The 17281-nt window shown below is 40.8% G+C and overlaps 1 protein-coding gene across 4 annotated transcripts in view; it reads left to right on the forward strand.

The window, feature by feature from the left end:
- The window catches only part of LOC104693055 (glypican-5-like), a 338825-nt gene that overhangs the window by 94116 nt on the left and 227428 nt on the right, over nucleotides 1-17281 (forward strand). For all 4 annotated transcript variants that reach the window (XM_039556826.1, XM_039556825.1, XM_039556828.1 and 1 more), the window contains one exon: nucleotides 15827-15957. In XM_039556826.1, coding sequence (XP_039412760.1) covers nucleotides 15827-15957 — 131 coding nt within the window. The remainder of the gene's footprint in view (nucleotides 1-15826; nucleotides 15958-17281) is intronic.

Raw genomic sequence — 17281 nt, forward strand, 5'->3', positions numbered from 1 at the left:
ACTTAAGTGTGACAGTGATGATGATATGCCCAAAGCATATGTATTGCATTTAAGTACAAATTTGGAAATTGGTGTAATGTTATTTACACCTTGGAAACTTAAATTAGGTCCCAGTTCTGCTCCAGGTAATGAATCAAGAGTGAAGTATGGTGAACCCCAGTCGTAGGAGCCATGGTGGATGTGTTTTCTGGGATACTTTGGTGATGTGATGTCAAACATCCATATTTTTCTGTGTAACTGATCAGTTTGATGTTTATGTGACTTTTCTAAATTCGCTTGTGCGAATTATGTCCATTTACTTAGGGCAACTGAACTTTTTTGAATGTGAAGATATTTTAAGAGAAAACAAGCCCCTCTTATATTTAAAAATCAGAACTAATAATTTTAATTTTCTGCAATTTTTCATCTTTTGTCAAGGAAAACGTAACATGTTTCTAATAAAACATGCTGACATGGTTGGTATTGTGCTCTTGCACATTTTTTTTTACTGGAAATTGTCTTGCTTGCTGCTTTCATAAAATTTGCAGTCTTTTGATTCCAAGGTCAGATTCTTGATGACCTTGACATTATTTAGATTTTATTTAATAAGTAGATTCTGATACTGATATATGAGTAAAACGCCCATAATAAACTATGGAAAAACATGGAGAAAATGACAAAGAAGGGAGGATTTTCTGTGACATTTCACCTGAGCTTTTTGATCTCCATGTGGTTGCAAAGGTTGGAGGGGGAGCTTGTGTCTGTCAGATGTTGCTGCTGTGATTGGGCATGAGCTCTGGTGCTTTGCTACATGAAGATTTTGCCCTGTGTGGTGAAGGCAGTGCTGTCCTGCACGTCTGAAAAACTGGATCTTGTTGTGAGTTGCAGGGAGGGAATATTTTCACCACCATCACAGGGCACCCATATAAGAGTCTGGGTGCTGCTAAATATTACTTAGCAAGCCCCTGTTCCTTCTAAAACCATCACTCCATCCTTCCAGTTCCCACTTTTTTGTGTTTCTTTATGGAAGGACGGTGGGGCCGTCAGAGGCCAGCAGGTCCTTCAGCAAGTCAGGGTGTCAGAGGGAAGGTTGAGGAGTGAAACTAATGCTTAATGGGTCATAAAAGAGTAATCTGAAATTCTGGAGTTGCATCAATCCCAACTCCTGTAGCCAAATTAGGTGAAGGCACTGGGATTTTGAGGAGGCAGGCAGCTGTTGGAGCTGCAGTATTTACTCCTGAGGATTATGAGCAAATAAAGCTCCATTTCCTCTCTTGTCGTCTGTGTGCCATGGCTGTCACGGACAACTTTATGCATAACTTGGTTACATGAAACCCTTGAGAATTATTCCTTGCAAAAAACAATGAAAGCTTATCTTTGTGCTGGGAGGCATTTTCAGGAGTGCAGCATGGGGACTGTGTTGGGGTTTGGTTTTGATTTTTCCCCAGAATGCATGGAAATCTTTTCCTACTGTCTCCATTTGATGGCATTTCAGATTTATGGATAGATTCTAAAAATGATCTTCTGGTGTTTAGGTATAGTTAATATTGCCTTATTTTAGCAATGGTTATGGGCTTTCAGATTTTAGGCTAAAGAAGACATCTGTCTTTTCACTCTAAGTGTTTTCTTTAGACATGCAGATGCTACAAGGAGATTAAAACAGGGTGAGAAAGGTTTTCATAGGAATGGCTTTTTTAGGATGTGGGTTCATTTTTTAAGATATCCAGGTTTTAAAGGTAAATGAATTGGGGACAGACAACTGCTTTTTGACCACTGTGAAATTAATTGCTCAAATTTTTGCTGTCTTCCTGCCAAGTACAAAGGAAACAACACATATACGTGGTTTATAGTTTTATCAACAAAAACATGGCAAGTATGAAAGCTTATTCAATTCACAGTGCTGTGGAATGCTCTGTGTTTTGTATCCCTCTTGAATTTCCACGGAATCTGGTAGATTTGGGAATAGAGGTTCAGATTTCCAAATAAATGGTATTTCAAAGTTTATTTGATTAGGGCATTTCCACTGTGATGTGGATATCTTTTGTTTGGTAATTCAGTCACAAGTGGAAGTGAATTCTATACGTCTTGTTAATTTTGCCCTCTGGCCTGCTGTGCTGGAATAAGTCTTTTTCATGTGTATCGGTAATAGAAGTAATTTCTTCTCCTGTGTCGCTTTCTCCTATATTGTTCCCCTGTTTCTCAAGCAGAAAAAAATTAATTTTTTTAATGGGACAAATCCTTTTCATACAGGAAAATTCTCTTAGGAATGTGTCTTTTTTTTTTTTTTCAGATTAACTCTTAGGGAAATTAATTAGCAATCTGTCTTTTTTCCATATGATTATTTGGCTTTGAGGGTTGCCATCAGAGCAGGAGGGGGAAGTTCATGAACCTTAACGATGCATGTATTTCTCTTAGGCCCTGTTGCACACAGAATTGCAGCTACCAGAGTGAATAAATTCATTTGGTGGTATAATCCTTCACCAGTGGAAGTAGCAGTGGTTCTGAGTTGTCAGGCAAACATCTATAAAATTAGATTGGCTTAACTAAATGCCAGCAGTAGCTACTGTACTTTGCTTCGTACTGGAGTTGAATATAGTGAATGCCAGTGAAGTTTTAAAATCTAAAAGAAAATAGCCAAAAGCAGCACACGTTCAGATGAGGAATTTGGTCATGCATGTTTTCCAGCAGCTGTTTTTATTTTAGGTTTAATTTAAAATACATTCAGCTTAATTCCATCTTCAGAATCATCAAAGCCTACCAAAAATCCTCAGATTTTGTTTCACAGAGATCATTATCAAGTTCTGAGCAATTGTATGTTTATTACTTTCATATTTTGCATTTCTGGGGTTTTGTATACTACCCAAGGGCATGGTCTAACTCAAAGAATAACAGGAATCAGCATGCTTTTCATTTACCCTTTTTCATTATTACAGGCATCCTGTATTAAGACCTGTTTTAGTAACAAGCCAGGTTTACTTTTTAACCTTTCATGTGCTTTATTAGGTTGCTGAGATTTTAATTTTTTATTTTTTACTGGTTATGAAAATAAACGAGTTTTGGTCTTGATTCCTATTCATGCTATTGCCTTTCTAAAAAGTTTTGTCATACGAAAGTTGTGTATACAGATCTTTTCAGCAGCTGATCAGAGCAGCAGGAAGGCCACAGTATAAATGAGAGGAGCCCTTTGTGTCTGGTTCTTTTCCTAGGAGATTGTTGCACCCTGTGGACAACTGTCCTCAGCACGGGCTTCACCCACTCCAACAAGCACTTGAGCCCCACTTTGCTTCTCATCAAATGTTCTGTGCTGCAGGGTAGTTCAGAGTGGCAGTGACCAGGCAGACAACTTCATATAAAGGCAGCAAAAGGTGTTTGCTACAAAACACTGCCCTCCTATCCCAAATTATATTTCTTACATTAAATAATCTCAACCCAAGACATCTGAGATCTGGGCTCCAGGAGACACTGAAACGCCCTGAATTCAGGAGAGAGTTTTCTCTCCATCATTGTTCAGTCCTCTTCCTCCGTCTTGTTATGGTGACAAGTTTTGTCATGTCAGTTCTTACCAACCAGAAAAAAAGTGGGACTAACAGTTTTTAACAGTTTTTGCTTAGGGAAACAAATAGCAGCCTGCTGTTTGCTGGTGTTTGATAAACTGTGGCTGAAGGGTTTGAGTGAGCTGGTTGCTGTAGTCTAGTTGTTATTCTATTTGTCCTGCATGCATACTGAATAGTGAAAGTGGTCCTGTTTACAAGACTCTCAAGATGCTTTCAGCATATTTTAATAACCAGTTCCAATTAGCACAACACTGGGCCAAACTGGGCCCCAAGTGTACAAGATTTTACAAGTAAGTGTCTTGCCTCTATCTAATCACATTTCCTTGCAAAAGTCTAAAATTGAAAATGAAGCTGTAACTCAGGTAGATTATGTGGTAATTAATTGACCCCAGGTATGTGTATATTCCCCAGCTTTAACTTTTTTCTGCAACCAGATGATGACTTTTATTCTCACTGGTCTACCATGCTCTTGCATCAAGAACTTGCTCCTAAACAAGACCTTCAGTTCTATCCCAGTAGATGCTGAAATTGAACTTTTGGCTGATTCATTGGCTACGTTTGGGAGAATGTACCCCAGGATCTGCAAGATCAAAACCTTGCTGGATCCTTTTAAGTAATTTTTATCATCACCCTACTTAAATGAGGAGGTGAAAGGATGGAAGCTGGGTGAGCTGTGGGCACCAGGCTATGAGGATGGAATAACTGCGCTGCTGGTTTGCAGTAAGCATCTGCAAATGACCATTTTGTTGGATGTGCCACTGAGGATGCTGTAGAGAAGGCAAGGCTAGGGCTCTCCAAAATTGTCAGTTCACAGGGAAGTTACTAAAGAAGTTGCAACCCCTGTTAGAGCTGTGTGAGTGGAGTGGGTGCAGCAGTGGGAGCAGTGTGCTGTGCATGTCTGAGGTGCACGGCAGCCTGGGGTGTGTGACCTGCAGCTCTGTGTCCCAGACAGGACCTGCTGCCCCCCGACCACGAGTGCAGCTCGCTAGCTACAGAGAGATGGGCTTCAGACTAAGCCACCTAAACACTACATTACTTTTTCCTTTTCCTTCATTTTATGTTGTTGTGGGCCAGCTTTTTGAGGGCAGTGTCTCTTGGCACATGTATTGAAAGGACCAGCGGCTTAATTTAGCGTCAGTTTGAGCCAGTAGTGCTTTCTTCTGGCTGGAGAAAAAGGGATATTAAGCTCCTTTCTGCTGTACTGAAGGAAGTAAAGAAATAGATGTTATTAATGAAAAAATTTGGTGCATGTTTTGAAAAGCAGATGAGCACAGACCATGTGGCTGAAATCAGCTGCTTCCAGTTCCTGTTTTGGGCAAGTAAAACAGTGAATGAAACAAGTTTGTGTTTTCAGGGCAGTTTAATTACAGCCTTAAACAGTAAGTTGGGTTGCAGTGGTGACTGCCAACTCCTGTTGCTATGCTGGGCTGCTGGGTGGTCTTGGACATGAACTGGATGCATCGTGCCTGCATTATCTATCTGCACATTCGGGTCTGCAGGGCAGCTGTGGACCCAGTCGGATGTTTGTGAGACCATGCTCTTGAGATGTGTAGCCCAAATCCACAAGTTAGAGACAGGCAAGTACCTAAACATGCAGGCAGTTTGCCAAGGCTTTGGACCTCAGAATGTGATTTAATTGTCAAAGAAGTAAACTGGTTGTCAGGAGTTGGTCAGTTCCAAGCCTGCCTATGTGGTTTTTTTCTCAGATTTGTTAATCTTGCTGCCTTAGCCTCCTTGTCTGAGAAATGGGGACAAAAATAAAGGTACTGCCTGCCGTGAGGTGGCTGTAAGATGGGAAGGGTGCAGTGTTGATAAATGCTACGCAAGACTGGAAGTGAACAGATGGCTTCCCAGAAGCATAGTGGTCTCATGGAGCATGTAATTGTCCTGGGAATGCTACACTATGGTGTTTGCTAGGCAGGCAAGTTCTGGCAGGGAACTTTTACTGTGCTTTTAGATAGTGCTTTGCTTAATTTTTTTTTCTGTCTGAATTGAACTGTTATTTTCCCTTCTAAAATTCAAATATATTTTTCTTCTCTTTGGAAGTGCTTAGAACAGGTGTTGAACAATAGCAATTTGACTACACCAAATGTCCATCGGCCTTGGGAGTTCTCTTGCCTCCAGTTTTTGTCTGGTATGTTATCATGTTGCAGTGGCTTAAGCAGTCAGTGTGCTGTAAGGAAGGGAAGCCCTGTGTAACTTCTAGAGGTGGGAAACAAACGCACTGAGTCTTAATCTTCCGTTGTTGACTTCAACAGGGGTGAGATGAATCTTTAGTAAAGTACATAAACATGAGAGAAAATGTAGAGGTTTGTCGATGATTATGTACCTTTTGTTGTCTTCTGCTTTGGGTGTTTGCTTGGTTTGGGTCCCTTTCTGACATTTCTTGTGCTGCAGTTGAGGATCCACATCTCCAGCAGGAACATCCAGTTTTTAAATTTCCTGCTCTTAAATGTCCTTTGGAATGTCATCTAGTCCAACCCCCATGCTCGAACAGGGTCATGCAGTGCTCAGAACAGGACACGGCCCTGCCAGTGCTGAATAGAAGGGAAGATCATCACTTCTAAAATACTCTGGGCTACTACTAGCCTTCGCCTGTAGGGCTGGCTCGGTTAAAATTTTCTGATCCCCAATCCAATGCCCTTTTGGGACATCTTTTCCATGCAAATTCAGGTTCTGTGCTGAGAATCCAGATTTTCTGTCAGTTTTCCATATGCATTCAGTGGGCTGTGAAGTTTCACACATGTTCACCGTGCTGCTTTTGATATGATATGATGTCTAATGTGCTGCTTTACTGCATGGTTGATAAAGCATGATTGATTCTTGACAACACTGCTGACATTAATTCTGCCTGTAGTCAGAGCTTGTAACTCTTTTCCAGTCAGTTACTAGCAAAAGGTTTTTGGGAAATGAATGCAATTACAGTTGGTGGAGTGACTGTAACTCACTGTTGACTACACTCCATGTCCCTTCTTGAATTTGTCTCTCTTTAAGTATGACTCCATTGTAAAAGGAGACTTACTTTGGATTATGATGTGTTTCTAAAAGTAAAAACATTAAGTTTTCACTACCCTCCAGCTCAAAAACATCCTGTCTGGTTTCCTTCATGTTTTTTGAGATTGTATAGAAAGTCTGGGGAATCTCAAGTTGAAAGAAAGGCTATTATTTGTTTGCTCTTACTGCAGAACTACATCAGAAAAGGTTCAGAGAGGTACATGAACACATCTCAGAAACTTCAGTGCGACATCAGTGAGGAAATCATTCCTAGGCTTGTGAATAATGGCAAAACTCCTTGGCTATATAGAAAAATATATAGAATGGTTTAAAGTAAATCCTTCTGTTGATTTTGTTTTAAGAAAGCATGGATCAGAAATAAAGTTTAGAATTAAAAAGGCCTGACAACCATAAATGAGGAGTCGTGGTCTTGGATGCTGTTCTAAGCATCTTTATTCCTTGTTTTCACGCTGTTGCTGTGCTCTAACACAGATCTGCCATAATGGGGCCATTCCTGCACCTGAGCACAGTCAGAATGAATTCTGCAGAGCAGCCAGTCTCAGACAGAGTTTTCTTGGGACTGTGTTTCCTTTATTTATCAATTGGTTCTTGACTCTTTAAGTTGAAAACAAGATGCCCTTACTAGTAAATAAGTTGTTGTCTTGCTAGAAAGATCTCTGTCCTGATATTCAAAGGTACAGTCTCAAAGGTCTGATCTGAGCTTTGCACTTAAACTTGCAGATTTGGTATCTTCACAGGTTTCAGCTGCAGAACTGCTCAGCCAGTGAAATGACATGACTGGTTTAATAGTCCAAATAGATCCCCATTTTAATTAATCACTGTAGTGAATGCTCAAAGCATCCATCCTTTCCCCACGTGAGCAAGGTGAGTCTGCCTGCCACATGTGCTCAGAAATCAAAGCCTGGTGATACAGGTGAGGCCCAGGAGATGTGATAATTCAGGTCCCCAGGGGCGGCTCCACGTTTTAACTCGTGCAGGGTCCCAGTCCTCTTTGCTAGTGAACCTACCTGAGGTCCTAAGGTAAAGGAGCAAAAAAAGTGGCTGTTTTGGTACCCACTATAAGCAAAACATCTCTACTGCCCAAGGAGGGATTTCCTTGGGAGACAGGGGAAATGTCTGACAATTTGCTGATAAATGTAATGTGTTTGTCTCAGCGGGAAAAATGTCTTCTAAATATTTTTTTAAAAGGGTGGCTGCCTGCTTGCCTGATAATTGTGCTGCCTACTTTGCTACAGGCCTTGGATAGTTACTCAAGTCTTCAGTCATCTAAAGTTACTTATTTGTGTTCAGAAAAAAGGCATGCGAGGATATATTTATTTTGACAGCAAATGTCAGCAAATCATAATTGAAATATCCCATGAAAAAAGAAGAATTGAATGTGTTTATCAGTCTTTTCTAATTATTATGTTTGTTAAATGCAAAATGGAAGGTTATTCTTTCGCTGCAGGTCTTGACATTATTTTTGACATGTTTATTTAAGGACTGCATGAACTTACAGCATTATTTCGTCTAATAGGACAATGTGAAAATCTAATGACCTTCTGGCTTCCTACATATTTTTGTTAGGTAACATTCATGATGTTATTTGGAGGAGAAAGCTCAGGCATTTTGCCTATCCAATGAAATGCTTGCAGTAATGATGAACAGAAAAAAATAATCATAGAAGGATTTAAAATTTTTTGCTGAAAATTGATTTTTTTCTGCTCTTGATTGCTATCTTTGGCAAATGTTTTCAGGATTGATTTGTAAGTGCTCTTATAAATACATAGGATAGGCATGACTTCATGTATCTTAAAATCTGGTTTCCATTTGCACCATCAGCCGTCCCTACGAGGGATGCTCCCTTCCCTCTTTTATGCATATGTATGTATGTAATGACACATTTTTTATTTGTATAACATATTTAATTATCCCCTGAACATACTCGGATGTCAGTTTAAAGTAACAGAAGAAGTTAAGAGATTTGGAGTAAACTCTTTTACTTAGGGAATGTTTCCCCCATTTATTTTCCTGACACTTGGTTCTTAGGCTGTCTCTACCTGCAAAGAAAAGGGAGATTTTGTCCAGGAGCTGTCAGACCTGTGAGCCTGAGGACATTTCTCTTCTGTGTGGACATTCTGCTTGTCCCTTCACCACTCTAGAGCTTGTCCCAGCTCATGCAACTTCCAAGCACCCTGCAGGGGAAGAGGGACCCACGCAGAACACACACTGGTTTTGAGAGGCATTTCAGATTGTCTGAGAGCCTCTAGTACAAAGTTATGTAGCCTATTTGCATGATTAAATATCTAAGTAATGTACTGTTTTACAGACACCAAATCACTGTAAGTCATGGAGTGAGCAAAAATAGATTTTGCTCTGTGTTGCTGTTTATTGTCTTCTTTTGGATATTCTGTAGAATGCCAGCCACATAAAAACTGCTAAGAAGCAGTTCTGCTTGCGTTATACAAAGCCTGGAGACAAAACACTTCACTGAAAGCTGTCTGTTGTACCAAAAGGCCTTTTAGGATGTTTGTTTTGCATGTCTGGGCTTGTGCCTGAATACCTGAGTGGTGATGGCCACCTACAAAAGTGTGTTAATCTGAAAATGAAGCTGAATTGCATGTTCAGAGAACTATGTGACTGAGTTGTCCATGGATCAAATCTGGCTCAGGGTCCTAGTAATTCACTGCAAATTACTATTTTTTCATATATGAAAAATGAGTGTCTGCAGTCAACTCAGCCAGTTATTTAAAATCATAATTCCTGCAATTCTGGTGTAATTATGATTGCAGTAAGTATGTGTAGAGGAACATGAGACTCCAGGTGGGTCAGACTAATGGTCTTTCCTACCCAGTTGTCTTTGGCCATACCAAAAGGAGATGCTGTTTATAGGGAGAAACACCCCCTCTTTCAGTAACCTCCCATTAGTGTCGGTTCCTTACGGCACTGGGCCATCCTGTGAATTCTGCTGCTGGGCAGCTGAAACAAAGGGGACTGACTGTGCTGGGGTGGTGATCAAACTGGCTATATTTAGTGAAAAGGATACTGGAGAGAGATCTTGTCTTGGGGAGCTCTTGGGCGTCATCAGCAGGTCATGTATGCCTCAACATGGCTAAAATTAATTGGAGAAGAATGTGACTTACCTATAGGGACTAGAAGGGTGACACGCTCGGTTTTGGCTAAAGGTGTGTAGGGAGGTACCTGAGCCTAAGGAAAGATGTTGATTTTTGGAGTTGCCAGCTGGTGAACTGCCTGAACCATGGGTACGATCCCTCCTGCCTGTCAGCCCCGCCCTGCAGCTCTCTCTAGCTGGGCCAGTTCACAATGAGCCTGGGTAGCCCAGCTGAGCCCTCATACTGACATTGGGCTGCTGTGGCTTGCAGGGGGCCAAGGAATGTCCCCAGTGGAGGTGCTGGTGCCAGCCCTTGCTGCTGGGCAGGGACAGCTGGTGCCATGGGGAGCCAGTCTGTGCCAGGGACCATCAGCAGGGATTGCTGCTGATGTTTGGGTGCACTCTGTGCACCACTGGGGCAGCCCTAAAAGGATTTCCTTATTTTATGTATGTGTACGTGTGTGTATTTGTACAATTTCTCTCTGCTACTTTTTGTACTTGGTTATTGAACCTTTGAAGAACAAACTGTGAAGGGTTTTTCTTTGTTACATTTTAAGATTGCAGTGATAAAAGAAATTCCAGGAATATTTGGATAATTGCTTTCCCTTAGGAATGGGTATAAATAGTAAACATGGTAACAGGCAATACCATTTTGATATACTTTAAGTAATTTGAAAAGTGATTAAAGGGAAATTTGAATAAAACCTTTTAATTGATTTTGTTATGTTATCTTTAAAGTCACCTCATTTTTCTGAGAGCTCTTAAAGTGGCTCACTTGGATTGGCTCCCAATGGAATATTCTTTTAATACTAGATTATTGTAATTAATTACAAAATTTAGCTTAACCTTTGTAGGTTTTCAATATCGAAAGACAAATGTCACAAGTAACAAAGGCCAGGGAAGATTAGTCCTGAATCTAGGGGGGTTGTGGAGGTGAAGGGGAGATACATTTGACCTCTCAGGTGTTGCTGGTATTTCGTTTTGGCTTTGTAAATAATTACCACTTCTCTTTTCAGCTGGACAAATATATATACAGTTAGAACAAAAAGGTTTTGAAAAAATTCTAAAAAGACAAAGTTACTGACTTATGTGTGCTTAAAAGATTGTGGATGTGGAGGTGCACTGTGGATAGTTTGATACACTGACCAGTATATGCAATTTTAAAAGCCAGTGGGAGCAGAAAATAACAGCAATGTAATTTATGGTAAACGTTTGTTAGATACAAACTCTGTAGAATTCTTGAAATGCCTGATGTCATGTAAGGTATTTCTTTATTTTACGTTTTTCCAGGGATTCTTGACTACTCTTTCTGTGAACAAAGGCTGTGCATGTGCATTTAGATGCAGTTTTGTGGACAGGTTATCTCCCACTCTTTCTTAATGGTGTTATAGAATAAGGCTCCAAATTCTCATCATCTGCACTTTTATCTGGGATAAGGTCTTGTAGAATTTGATTCATTTGGATAACTGCTGCAGAATTTGACCTTTCCCTTGCCCAGTGTTGCTACCTGAAAGGATCTCTTCTGCCCTAGACAGAACACATAGAACTGTATTTTTTATGGATCTAAATTCTGTGGCTGAATTCTTTGATGTCTAAGTGTGAAGTCTGACAGAAGGTTTTTCTGCCCCTGAGGAATTCATAATGCTATTCTCCTTGGAGGAATTTCTACTATCTAGTAAGGGTCAACTTCTCTAGCTGCCAGATTTCAGAAGATTTGTAGGAAATTAATTTAAATTGAACTATTCAGTAGACTCAAGATGAGAGAGAAGAGAATGCTCCCATCCCAAGTGAAAGCCAACATATTCCTGTAGGAAAATGAATTTAATAATCCCTTAGTTTGTTTATGGATTGCTGAACTCTGCTACCAGCAAAATGCTCATAATAGAAAACATAATCCATAGGGAGAGAATATTTAAAAGAAGGCGAAGTCAGAGGTTATTTGCTCTCTTGTCTGATTTTGTTCAGTAAGATAAAGGCAGTAGCAATGAGCCATGATCCCTGACTTGCATTTTATCATATGGGCTCCCACTCAGCTTTTGAGCACTGGAAATTAATGTTTTACAGCAATACTCTAGTAGCAGATGACAGCCATTGCAAGGAGGGGATTCTGTGTTTCCATCATAAACTCTGGTTGGTGCTTGGACAGCATAAAATGACCAATGATGGTTTCTTTCACCATGGGTAATCAAGTGATACAAGGATATGTCTGACCCTGAGGAAGTGAGACCTCCTGGTGAACATGCAAGTCTGAAAACTCAAGCCTGATTTCCCCATATTTCAGTGTTTTTTGCTTCCCTCATTTCACTTCAAACTTGGCAGCTGGAACCTGAATTGGAGCAAACTCCAATTCTGCTTTGAAGAATGTTTGTGGCACTTGCAAGGCCCAGCAATTGGGCAATGCAATGGAATGGAATGGGGGCTGGGAGATGCAATTTGTCACAGGTGTTTTACAGAGCTGGCTTGGGTGGGGGACAGATTGGCAGACAGAAACCTGCAGGCAAATGTATCAGTGTTTTAATAATAACTCAAAACCCAATCACTGGAAAAATCTTGTATTTTAAAACACTAATCTTCCCATTACGAAATCAGAGAAAATTACTGTTCCGAACTAGTGAAAAGGTCTCCTGCTTTAGAGAGATAAGATTCTCTTGGTATCCAGAAGGGCATGACATTTTTCCCATGTTTGATTATATCAAATATATTAAATATGACCTCAATGTTTAAGGTTACTCAAGCTGTTAGAGTTCAAAAAGATTCTGGATGAGAATTTTTCGATTTATTTTGTTAAGCCTCTGTAATAATTGTAAATAGTCATTCTTTTTAATGACAAATAGTAAGAGGTCAAAAAATGTGTATATATATGATTCTGTACTTCATTACCATGAAAAGTTCACAGCAGAAAAAATGTAGCTATGGCTAGAAAAACAGATCTTTTAAGAGGAATCATTGGTGTATAAAAAAAGCTTTAATATGAATAAAAATGTCGGAATTATGAAACATGATTGATTATTCAGAAGATAACGAGGTATGGGGAATACCAGTTTTCAGCTGTAGGTGTTCGCTGGTGGAAGACAGACTTGCTTCAATATCATGGCAGAGACGAGCAGAAAGGCCTTAGGCTTAGGGTCTCACCATCAACAAGGGATGATTTTCTGTCAGTTTGTAATTTAAGAGTGGCAGACTTATTTTGGGTTTAAAAATCAAAGAACTGGGCTCAGTCATTCTTTATGTTGATTCCTGATTATTCAGAGTACTGGACCTTGAAATTAGGGTAAGAGCTTTAAGATTCCAGTCACCATTTCCAGGTGCACTGTTTCTCCTGTGGGTGGTGAGGATTGATTCACCATCTCTGGGTTAAACTGACAGTGAAGTTGTCCGGTGCCCTTAGGATGGGAGGGAAACTCTGTGTCCCTCACTGTTGTTAACACCCAGGGAACTTGTAGATTGCAGGTGTTGCAGTTCCAGAAAACACCTTTTTGGCTTTTTTATGGCATGCCTCATGCTTTTCAGTTCACACAACATTATCTTATTTTTCATAAATGTCCCATCTGGAAATTTAGGTGGTTTTTAATACATGAGTTGTTCTCATTTGTGCCATCAGCTTTGTGACTGCTCAAATTAGCTAGCAAAATTCAGGCTTTTCTGGTGTTTAATTTTGCAGAAAAATACACGTGTCGGAGAGGTGTGAAAATGAGTCCACATGAAAAAGAAAATTTGGAAGTCAGGTTTCTGTTTTACTCATTCAAAATCTGAAATGAATATGCCTAACAGGGATAACTCAAGAATCATGGGAGTCTCCTGGGAGGGAGTTTATTTAGACTCTGCATCCATCCAAAGGTGTAGGGTACACCCACATTCATGGAATTAAGTTTTCAAACCACCTGCATGTGCTGCAGGAGCAGTGGTGGGCTGAAATCCTCCATCCTTGCATGCCCCAAAGAGGTTGGGAATGAAGAGAAGCTGGTGATCCATGCTAACTTTCAGGGCATGTCCTGTAGGAAGGGGTTTGAGTAGAAGAGGTGATGAGTGGCCAGCCTGGGGCTACTGGGACTGCCTGGCCTGGGACCAGATGGGGGAGCTGGACTGAGAAGAAAGGCACTGAAAGCCTGTGTAACACAAAAGATGTGATTTGCCCTTTTATGTAACAAATTACTTTATTCTTAATGGACTAGAACTGGTTAAAATTTTCCACTGAGAAGAATTTTTCCTTCGAATAATGTGGTTTTGTTTGATATGCAGGAAACTGTTATTACTGCTTAAAAAGAGAGCCCTGAAGCATAAGTTTGGCATAGAAAATACTGAAACCTGGGCAATCTAAAGAGTCATTTCTATAGTATCAAAGATTCTAATCAAAACAAAGGTTTTTTTTTTCAGTTGGATGCTTAAACTGTTGATTCACAACAAAAATGATGACTTAAATATCTTTGAATCTTCTTTCAGGAAGAACAAAAAACTTAGGTGTTCTTCATTGCTTATGTGTATGAGAACAACATTGCTTTTGTGAACCACTCTGATTTTAGTTGGTAAAAACTGTCTCAAATGCATAGTGACATGATTTGAGGTGTATGTAATTTGAAAACATGAACTTTAGTGACATGATGTAATCTAAGATGGATTTTGCAGAGACCTGTGCTGGAAATTTGGGTCTGTGTGCTGTAGGAGACCTGGGAAGCCTGGGGTGGAGGGGAGAAAGCATCCTGTCCAGGAATGTGGTCCAGCTGTGTTATACCCTCTGTCCAGCTCTAGAGGGTTCAAAAGGCTTTTTTGTTTGGTATTTTCATTTGCATAGAGTGGGTTTTTTTCTTTTCAGAAGTTTAGAAGGGACTGAAATAGACTATTTTATTTCACAAAGTTGTGTTTTAGAACAGTGCTGTGCTAGTCCCTGGTGAGACCAGAACAATATACACAGTGCGTGGTGTTGAGTGAGGCAGCTGGCTCCCACCCTGGCTGCTGGAGATGTGTCAGGATTAATCCAGTATGTTCCCATTCAATTGCTTCAGTTTTAGGTTCTTCACAGCATATTATACTGCATTGGGCTGTAACTCATATAACTAAAGCTGACAGTGTAACTGTCATGCTTATAGTTTCCAATTCTCCATATTCAGTTTGCTGTTTTTTTCAGAGGAGAATGTCTTAGCTTCACATAGTAGTGGTTTTCCTGGAGGAAATGGCTAAGGCAGAGAAAATTGTCCTGTGCTTGTGCTGACACCTGCATCATAGTGGTGCAAAGGGACAGAGAAAGTTATCGGAAGTCATCTGTGGACAGAGTCTTCAGCAGACTCGTAAGGGTTCTAAAGATGCAGGAAAGTGCACAGAGCAGTAAGATTCCATCTCACCCTGGTTACTGTGGACGATTGAAGAAGGGATACCAAATCCAGTGCAGTGTGGGATGATGGATTCTGTGTGATTCAGGTCACTGGTAGCACCATGCCCACAGTAGGATTTCCTTTGTGGTCTCTTTGTGTTTGCTTGGGGATTTAAGTGTAGGTTAAACATTACTGGTTACTCATTTGTGGATTAGAAAGGGAAGAGACTTGTCTTACTGTTGTCACTTACAGCTGTTACAGCAAATAAACATGTCAGGATACATGAGCAGTGTCAGATTCACAGTGCATAAAGGATAAACACAAGCTTGCTTTCTCCTGGGCTGATACTAAATCCCTGATGAGAGGCTTCGGGAAGGGCAGTGAGGACTGAGTGATGTCACATGGCCTGGTTAAAGGCTGGAAGAATTGGTTATCTTCTGATTACAAGCCCCTTCAAACTCCAGATAGACTCTGCTCTTTGTACATGGGGCAGATGTTCCACCAAAATTCACGTACCTTGAAACTCCTTTATGTTATGTTTCTAAAGAAAAGCTTGGTTTGCCAATACTTCGTCAGTCACTGCTTCAGCCTGTTTCCAAGTGTGCTGTAGTCCAGGTAGCCACTGACAAATCCATGACTGCTGGATTTGACTGATGGAACATCCATTTCTGGTGTTCTTTGCCCTGCCTCGTAATTTGGTCCTTCTTTTGCAAGGCATTTGTTTCCAGCTCCTTGAAGGAAGAATCCTTCCTAATCTTTCTCTCACCCAGACGCTGTCTCGTGCACTGAACACCAACTGCAAGGAACAGGCAGACTTTTGTAGGGTTGTAAATGCATTTCTCCATTCACACCCTGTTTTCCTTTCCCTCCCGTTCTTACAGGTTGATAAAGTGTGTGGACAGCCCAGACAGCAAGAAGGGAACCTGTCATCAGCCAATATTGTGCCAGTGAAGGAAGTGACTGAAACCCAGACATTCATGATGGCTCACACCAGCCTGAACAATAAAAGAAGGTAACCCTAGGCTGCAGTTGCTTTGAAACAAACCCTCTGCCTCATAATCTGCACTACTGGTTCTTTGCCCTGTAGTGTTTAAGCCAAAGCCACAGCTCTGCCACCTTCTCTGTGTGCTTTCCAGCCACTGCCATCCCTGGCAGTTGCACAGGTGACTTCGTAGCATCACATTGTGGGTCTCTCCAAGAAAGGCCAGACTAGGTATCATTGCTTAACACCAAGGTGTTTGTTATTTCCAGAATCTTTCCGTGAAAATGGTGAAAGCTTTTCCTCGACAAAGTCTGAGGAAACTGATTTGCACAGTTGAGTCTAAGTACTTAAAATGTAACTGCCCGGGTCTGTAAGGACGTGAGCTTATCCAGGGGCAGAAGTGGGAAGGAGGAAGGGGTGAAAAGGAAAGATTCATTGCCCTGACACCAAGTCAGCTCCGATTCCACTGGACTGGGGAGGAGTGATAAGATCCTTTGGAATCTCCTTGATTTGTTACATAACAGAGAAGGAGCTGATGGAGTTTTTTAGGCTTGTTGTGTCCATCTTGGCTCCTGTTCTTCAGCTGTGCCTCATCTGAGACACCTACAGCTGAGTTACTGCTACTGGCCTAGACAGGAGTATCCCTGCTCCCAGATCTCCTGATTTCTTCTGTCACTTTACCTTGTGTAGCTCCTGAATTGGCTTTCTATACATTCTAATGGAATCCCACTCATGCTACACGAGTAGATGTCAAAGCAAGCTGCCCATACAGTCACAGTGCCTGTTTCTGGCTGACACATTGCCCTCTGTAACAGCATCATTAATCTGGAACAAGCCACGTCAGTGGGGCTGTGCTGGGCTTCCACCTCTGTCCAATACCAGCATCTAAACCACCCAGGCAGTCCATGTGTATCTCTGTCTGTTGGACAAGTGGATGACAGACAGCAATGTTAACATTTCCATAGCCTGGGTTCTGGAGTTTCAGTTGGGAAGATGAGATTTTTATCTATTTCTGATTTAATTCTCAGCTTGCATGAATGGAACAAACACTGCTTTAAAAGATAAAAGTAGTAACAGCAAGCGAAGTTTTTTGAGTGATGGTGATAATTTTATCCTTTTGTAATTTAAAATCAAACCATAACAGCTTGTGCTAGTGCTTGGAGTTAATCAATTTTTACCATGCAAATCAGAAAAAAAGAGCTTTAAAGAAATTAGTAAGTTCAGCAGCAAAAGTCCAAAGAACAGTTGTAGTACAATTATTGAAATAGGCTTTTAACAGCACAGAGCCCTGGGCCATCTTCTGTGTAACTCACTGACTTGGCTGGGGCTTAACACTGGCAGCCCAAAAGCCAGA

Source organism: Corvus cornix, chromosome 9 (genome assembly GCF_000738735.6).
Source record: "Corvus cornix cornix isolate S_Up_H32 chromosome 9, ASM73873v5, whole genome shotgun sequence".
Classification (NCBI taxonomy): Eukaryota; Metazoa; Chordata; class Aves; order Passeriformes; family Corvidae; genus Corvus; species Corvus cornix.